General features: G+C 34.9%; 1 protein-coding gene across 1 annotated transcript in view; it reads right to left on the bottom strand.

Annotated features, from left to right (window-relative positions):
• Positions 1-1,026: 1,026 nt before the first annotated feature.
• Positions 1,027-8,759, bottom strand: part of LOC145682958 (cytochrome P450 3A13-like) — a 29,924-nt gene continuing 22,191 nt past the window's right edge. Inside the window, exons 3-5 of the mRNA XM_081754320.1 lie at positions 8,490-8,644; positions 7,507-7,661; positions 1,027-1,786 (exon numbers count right to left, since the gene is read on the bottom strand). Coding sequence (XP_081610446.1) covers positions 1,133-1,786; positions 7,507-7,661; positions 8,490-8,644 — 964 coding nt within the window. The 3' untranslated portion in view covers positions 1,027-1,132. The remainder of the gene's footprint in view (positions 1,787-7,506; positions 7,662-8,489; positions 8,645-8,759) is intronic.

Genomic DNA, 8,759 nt, shown 5'->3' with positions numbered 1-8,759 from the left:
GCGTAAGAAGATATTGTATCATGTGGGACGTGTTAGAGGGTATGGTGTCAGGAAAAAGAGGGAGAGGGCGAAGGAGGCTACAATTAATGGACGATATAAAAGCAGAAAGATCATACCTGAAGACGAAGAGGTTAGCGGAAGACCGTGGAGCATGGAAGGTTGTCAGATGCGGCAAGTGACCTGCCAATAAGGGCAGAATACCTATTATTATTATTATTATTATTATTATTATTATTATTATTATTATTATTATTATTATTATTATTATATTGCATATATGAAACGTTTAATCAGCTTCATCAACTTTCGCTCTCAAGAAAACAAACAATGGCTATTTGTATCAGAACTACCTGGAATAAAAATTTGAATCAGAAAATTCATGAACTATATTGGAAATGGTGAAAAATTCATCGTGATAAGTATTATAGACTCAGATTATTAAACGGAAGCTGTATAGAGGAATTGCCAAGTAATGTAGAAAATATTATTGACCGTAATCATCAAAACTTCCAATATAGGCTATTGATTAATCAGAATATTGTAAATATATGAGAAAAAATAGCATAATTTTTATGTCTAAAGTAGCAGAACTGCACGTTGTTTGTACAGAAAATAAGATATACAAGAGTCTAAAATCGGAAATTCAATATTCCAGAAATTGCTTAATAGATTTTCCTCATATTTTTCATTACGAGTTTTTATACTAAATTTCATACCTCCAATTTAATCCAATTCTCCCTATAAGATTTTCTGTATAAACAATAGGAGATCAAAATATTACAGAAATTACTCTTTTCCCCCTTTAAATGTGAAATTTTCGGTAATGGTAGAGGTGTTTTCGTTTAATATTAATGAGGATTTTACATCTGAGTTTCATCTACCTACCTTTAAGGATTCATGAGATACTCCAATGCTGACAATAAAAAATAACTTAATGCTCTCCAAAGCATCCTTCCTATCCCTCTCTGACTTCTTACGAAGTGAAGGAACCAGATGCTTGATAATTTTTATTAATAAAAAAATAAATAAATTAGTAGCAAAACTTTGATTTTCATTTATTTAATGATACAAATATTTTAAACTAAATAAATTAGAATATTTGTATCTAACTTGCTAGTTGCTTTGAATCTTTTCAACGCTTCTGAATACGAAGATAAACAGGATCATAGCTCACGAGGATTCTGGTTGCAGGGTGGAAGTTAATATTAGTCTGTGAACAGACGTCGAAGCGGAAAGCCGGAAGAATGTAGCACATAGCTAGCTTCATCTGCTGCCAGGCGTAGCGCATCCCAATACAATTGCGTGGTCCACTGCCGAAAGGTAAGTAGGTGTACGAATGAATTTTGTCTTTATTAGGCGATAGGAATCGGTCCGGGTTATAGAGATCGGGTTCTGGAAAGTATTCAGGGTTTCTATGCAAAGCCCATAATGGAATCATCATCAATGTTCCTTCCTTCACTCTTAGTCCGTTGTACTGGAATGGTTTATAGCATAAGCGTTCCAATCGCGGTACTGTTGGATACAGCCTCATGGCCTCCGAGATGCATGCAGTCACGTATGGAAGGTCTTGAATCAATTCTGGCGTGATTTCTCCTTTGTTCTTCTCCAACGCTTCCATCACTTCTTTGGTCGCCTTTTCTTGAAGTTCTTGGTTCATCGCCAGGTGGTAGAGCATGAACGTCAATGTGGTAGCTGTGGTATCGAAAGCTGCCAGTAGAAAGTCCACCGCTTGACCAATCAATGTGTACTCATCGATGTTGAGAGATTTGTATTCCGGAGTCTTAGCCTGTAAAAACAAAGTACATGGAATTATAGGCATATTTTAACGTATTAATTCTTTATGTAGTGAAGTTTACAAGAAAATACATAAATAGCTTGTCACACATTTTCATATATGCAAATCCATTTTAGTGTAAGCTTACTAATTTGCTTATTCCCATCTTACGGATATAAACAAATATAAAACTAATTCACACAGCAACTTCTATTAGAGACATATGAAAATATACTAATGTATAATATAGCTTATTTATTGTCAAGAACACATAAGATCCTCCTTCCTCGGACTAATTTGAGTCGAGTTTTCCGCTATCTAATGACATTGGAACTTTTTTTTGACTTTTTCTCAATTAGCAATAAAGAAATCGTTACAAAAATTTGCATGGAGTCAAGTCGATAATAAAGGATTGGACCACTTGTTTATTAATTTACTACAAACCTTCAATTAAGTATTTCAATTTCCCTTTTTTTATTTGAAGACTTACAACAGCGCGGTCTCTGTATCTATCTCTTTTAGCAGTGTGGAAACAGTTTGAACAAGTCATTTGAATCAAGTTTCCAAGCTCTATCAATGTCACAGCTGTAGACATTTCTACGTCCCTCGTCATATTCAAGAAGGAAAAATTTATGACACAGGGAATGAAGAATTGATACGTTTATTGTTTTTATTGAACCGGCTTTTAGTAGCTATCTTTTTTCAAATGGTTTGTCACTGTTTTGTGAAGGATGTTTAGGTCATTAGACTTTTTACACACCAGCCTTCAACTACTTTTGGAAGAACATTTTTTATTTTTTCTGTGATTTACCTCCATTGCGAGTAGCATTTTAGACATCGAATTTTCCAGAATGAAAGTGAATGAGCCATATTTTGGCTATTGTATCTTTATCGAAATAAAATTGTAAAATGTCCGCAATTTTGAGGAAAGTTCTTTTAGAAGCACCTAACTTCTAATGATAAGAATTCCAACACGTTTCAACTTTCCAATTAGGCTTAACTTTCCAATTAGCCTTTACTTTCCAATTAGCCTTAACTTTCCAATTAGCCTAAACTTTCCAATGAACCTTAACTTCCCAATTATTCTCAACTTTCCAATTAGCCTTAACTTTTCAATTAGCTTTAACTTTCCAATTTGCCTCAACTTTCAGCTGTCAAGTGGTGTCATGCCTGACCAGAAGCGACTCATTCTCTGAGGCTGAATTCACAAACACCATCTCAGGTTGTAGATATTTAAGTTTTAAAATTAATATCTCGTAAATGGACGAACCCATTTTAGCACAAAATATTTGGTCTCCTACAACGGACCGATAGAGTTGTTCATACTTTAAGAAATACAAATTTAAATTGAATGTAAAAAATGAGCTGAGTTACACTTTAGGGTATTTTGATATTAGTTATTTCATGCCAGTGAATAAGAGCATTGCTGTATAAGAAACAATAATTTTCCGGCAGGGTAAAATATCTTTTTGCTGAGCTTTCAGTGTTGAAAGTGTTTTGAAACGTATCAAAATCTAAAGCGAATCATTCTGAGAATAACAAGAAACCTTTATTTGAATGTTCACAAAATAAGAATATAACCGACTAGGTATCAGGTCGCTGTTCAGGCTGCGTTTATTTATATCAAATTCGAGGTCCCTGTTCGGGCGCCATTTATTTGTAACCCACTAGGTATCGGATCCCTGTTCGTGCGCCATTTATTTATAACCAATTCGAGGTCTCTGTTCGGGCGGACATTTATTTGTAACCACCCGAGGATCGGGTCACTGTTCGGACTGTCATTTATTTGTAATTGACTATTCTGTTCTGTCTGTATTCTGTTCTGTTCTGTCTGTATTCTGTTGACTGTTCTGTGTGGTCCTGGCAATGGGTATTTTCTGGAGACCTGGACTTAACTGGGTAGGACGTTGAAGGACCTCTTCAAGAACGGATTACCAATTGTTTCAAAATCGCTCGTCGGTCTCAATGATGAGATGAGCATTAGGCGCCGAGAGATTCGGAAATCTCGTCTCGAAAACCCCACGGACAATCAGCCGTTTATCTAGACCATAACGCACACAAATATCATTCACACATACAACGAAAAAACAATGGATTATATAACACTATACTTATTTATTAGAATACTATTACAAAAAATAACGAGGAGAAATGAACACGACACTTAACACAGAATATGTATAATAATCTTCATTACTAAAAATTACACTTTGCCTTTTTAATGCACTTTAGCCCTTTTTATCACTTTGATTTATATATATATATATATATATATATATATATATATATATATATATATATATATATATATATATATATATATATATATATAGGAGATTATGACTGACAAGTAAACCATACGTTTGGGTGAATCGAGTTGCTGACTGAGACACATATGAGAAAGTAGTACTAAATGTGGTCAGTATTTCAGTGAAGTTGTAGGTGCGAAGCTCCAGGGGTTTAGGAGATACAGCTACCAGAACATCACATGGAAGTACAGAATAGTCTTCATACAGTTGGAGGTAAAAGCCCTGTAAGACCTCTTGTAACGACAAAAGGTGAATAACAAATATATGGGTACATATTAGGACTAGGGGGAAGTCATATAGTAAGGGTATACCTGACGGCGGCCATCTTGAAATCCGCCATTTTGAATTAAGGTTAAGTTTTTAAAATAGGAATAGGGTCATGTGATACATGATTTAAGACGCAAATTTAATCAGAAGAACAATGGTGACGTTAATTTAGATTTACGCGCAATTGGTAAAAAGTTACAGGGAAATTAAATATTGTTGCAGCATATGTATTAGTCCTTTACCCCACCTTGTAAATTTTGTGTTAATGATAATAATTAAATAAAAAAGCAGGTGGATAAATATTAGGTCTATGGTAAGAGTTGCCTTGATGGCGGCCATGTTTAAATCCGCCATTTTGAATCAGACAAAAGTTTTAAACAAAACGCATAACAGTGACACCTTATTAATATCAAATTTTACCATAAATCCAACGGTATAACCATTTTTGCTTTAACCAGCACAAAATTAAATGGGAATAGAGTAATGCAATAGATGACTTCGGGCTAGAAGTTATTCAGAAATACAATGGTGGCGTTACAATGTTAGTTGTTTGATGCTGTACTTGCACGCCATTTCGTTGTTTTTCTTCTATCCTGTTCACATCTATTTCTCGCTAGCTCTTGTCCTTTGCTATTAATAAGATGTCAATGTTATGCGTTTTGTTTAAAACTTTTGTCTTTTTCCTAGCTGCACGAAGCATGACCATTATATCCGCTTTTCTGATAACCCTGCGAACACTTTCAGGCACAACTTTCACATCATAGTTTCCAGCATTCTAGCAAGTTTCGGTACACTCGTTCGTGGTTCACTCCTGACTGTTCGTAGAATGGCACATTGATTATGCACTTCCAGTTTCATTGGGCGGTTACTACGCTTTCGGTCTTCATAATATTTTGTCTCCTTATATCTCTTTATCACATACTGCACCGTAGAGTGTGCTTTCTTAACGTATTTCGCTATTTGTCGAAGGGATTGTCCTTTATGTAACTTCACTATCAGTTCGCGAATAGGCTTCGGTACTTCCATTTTCTTATGCACAACTGCTTGACTGGTTCCCTGTTTTACTCGTTCTGACTGACAAACTGCTACTGCCAAACAGGATTCAAGTCGTTGGTTCACATACTAATGCCGAAAACACAAGGATCGCTACTATTCCTGCTGTACACAGAAAATTTTTTGATCTTAATTTCGCTGTTTGTACATTTATTAACCTTTTACGCCTAAGTGGTCAAATACATCAGCACAATATTTTGTACACTTTTCAACTAGGTACCCTCGACTACAAATAGTGCCACTACACATTATTACCTCCCTTACTTTTCACATCCTATAGCTTTGCTTTGTCTGCTACATGTTGTGCAGAGACTTTTGTGACTAGCTGTAGCTATTCCCTCTTCGAAACTTGTGTAGTCAACACCATACTTCTGTCACCTGTACTTTAATAGATTGTTGAAGGTATTGACTTTAAAGCATCTGAATGAGCCTCAGAACAGCATTGGAACAAGAAATACAAAACTTTTCCACCCATACCAGGATTCGAACCCAGGTCGACCAGTTGATAGGCAAACACCTTGCTGACTACGCTATTGCACTTCTTTTCACAGAGCAAAACATGTGTATTCTTGGAGTTAAAGAATTACTAGTGTTCGTTGTAATGGCAACTGGTGAACTGTAAGGCGATGTAAATGTCAAATTTTAATAAAATGATAATGTAATAAACTGTTAATAAATTCATACTATTGAAGCTGCAGTTCTTTGTCATTTTCCACTTGAGAGGCTATGGTAAGTTACATCGTAAATCTATCTACAAACTAAAGGCGAAATAGTATTGAACATTCATAAACAATCCATGAGTACAGTTTTATATTATCGAATATGTCACATTTAAAGACAATTAAATAATTTTACCTTTCCTATTATATTGTTTCAGTTCTTGTTAATTTTGAAGTGTTATACGCATTGTATGATTATATGAAAATAAAAAAGATGAGAAAAATGGAACAGAACTCAACCCAAGGTAAAACCCTAATTTGGAGTTTGGCTTCTAATGCTATCAGTTATACTTCATTAACTCCATTGACTTAGCCTCTTTTTACCACATTTTCACGTTTTCTAGCGATAGTGTGTTGCCTCGATCATTAAGAGACTGGTTTCTTCTTTGTTGGTCTTTTCCTACTAGTCTAAGGCAGGTACGAGGACGAACCATCGACGAGAGAGGACGTGTGGAAAAGTTGTCTGAAGACTGTCTCTACTGTGTTAAGTACGAGTGTTAATAAGGCATAATATTCCTAAGTATTTATCGAGTTTGTTGCAGGTGTATGATTTGTTATTTTGACCTGTAAAAGTCAAGGCAAATGTAATGTCTAAACACGATTCAGTTTCTCTTTGAAAATGGCACACCGGAACCTAGTGCTTTTGATTTGCACGATTGGATTTTTGAAACTTTTCATTTGCAAGAAGACGAAATAATAGCTATTCAAATTGTGACTACCCAACGTTGTGTTTATTTACAATTAGTGTGGAAAGCTGGAGTGGAACAGGTTCTACGAGTAACTAATTTGCGCTCAAACACAAATGAAGCAGTCACTAAAGTGTTGGTGAATGATGCTAATTTAGAAGTGAGCATTCCACATATTTAATTTGTTCTCAGATACCTCTATTACTTGTATTCAGACGACTTTAAGTACTTACGGTATCGTGTTAAGTCAGAGATGCAAATAAGCAACAAAATTTTACTAGCACAAGAAGAATAGCTAGTAGCCCACATCCCACAATAGAAATCGTTTCCTTACCTTCGGTATGATATTAAATATTCGCCCGCACCGATGAACCACTCAACCCGGGCGAGTGGGTGAGTGCTTATTTGCATCGCTGTGTTAAGTGTTACACATAATCTTTAAACAATATCGATATACTGTTAATAATGGCGTTTATCTTACTCGTGTTCAACTTAAAACATTCCATTATTTGCGACGTTTTCAAACTATCAGCGACTTATTATTTATGAAGAACACCCAAAACGTTGACAGCAATGTCATTCAGTATTACACGAACTGTGCAATTGTTCTTTAAATACTCGCCCAATTAGTTTTGCATGAATGCACTATTGTTGGATATTTGACCGACAGAATTGTTTAAAACAAAACAAAACCTCACCTGTTGCTCAAGGTCGAGCAATATGTCTATGAAGTCGCCGAACTTTTGTTTGGATTTCCGTCTTTCCCTGAAGATGTCCTTGCACATTGCTGTGAAATAGTTCAGAGCTTTCCTATCAAACAAATCAAAGTAGTCCTGAAGAAACGGAAGAAGAACTGCAATGGAAATATGCATTTTTATATTAAATGTAGCTCACAATATATTATTGACTAAAATATATCAGTTTATTGAAGGTTAACGTAATTTACTGATATGATACAACTGCCAACACAGTTAGAAAATCATAAAAGAAAAAAATATATTCTATATTATTATGTATTTAGTACCCCTTCCGCAATTACAGTTCGGTCAGCCCAGAACCGTAACCAATGATTCAGTAGAACCTTCAGATATGCATAAATCTTAACAAAAAGCATGGAGTAACTGTTTGCGAAAATGCTACTTAAAAATGTTAAAAGTATCTTTTCTTAGTTAGTAGAGTCAAATTACCTAAAAGTAAGGAACAAATTAGTTACAAGCTACTAAAAGTCCCCTGAAATCCCACCTGACCTTCGGCTGCCATATTGGAAAATAGCCCCTGGAACTGTCAAATGAACAATACCCAGATAAAATAACAATATATTTGTTATGGTTAAACATAAAGAGATTAACTTAGTGCCGATTTATAGAACATAGATAACACAATATTTTTTATAGAGAAACAATTTTTCATAAAACCATACTTTTAGAAATATTTAGCTCTAAATTCTAAGTTAGTCTCTTTATGGCCATACACACAACCTGGCCATAACCCTTACTAGTATTTTATGTCAAGTTTTATAATAATTTACATTGTCTGAACTTACTGAGATCTTAACTGCTATGGTCACCGTATTGAACTTGGAGAAAAATAAAAAAACTGACCACAGAAAATGTACGTTTTCCAAATAACGTCTACATCCTTATTGTTGATGCATTAGAATATAGTAAATTTTCCTACTTACTGCTTAAATATAAAGGAGCCGGATTCTCTATTGGATTCAGCAGAGCAATTCTCTTTAACATTACACCAAACTCATTATCTGGATCACGTAGAGACTGAATTTTAGTTCCAAATACAGTAACGCCTATGATGTCTGTTCCCAATGCAGACAAGATGCTGAAAGAAGAATTTGCTACTGTAAACATTATTTCATTGAATTAATTCTATCAAAGTAAATTTCCTGATTAGTTCTTCGGAGTTCGAACTGTAGCGCAACAACTTTCAAAAAATA

Source organism: Thermobia domestica, chromosome 1 (genome assembly GCF_964235325.1).
Source record: "Thermobia domestica chromosome 1, izTheDome1.hap1.1, whole genome shotgun sequence".
Classification (NCBI taxonomy): Eukaryota; Metazoa; Arthropoda; class Insecta; order Zygentoma; family Lepismatidae; genus Thermobia; species Thermobia domestica.
The sequence above is the reverse complement of the archived record's forward strand: the minus strand, read 5'-3'. Positions and strand labels throughout refer to the sequence as shown.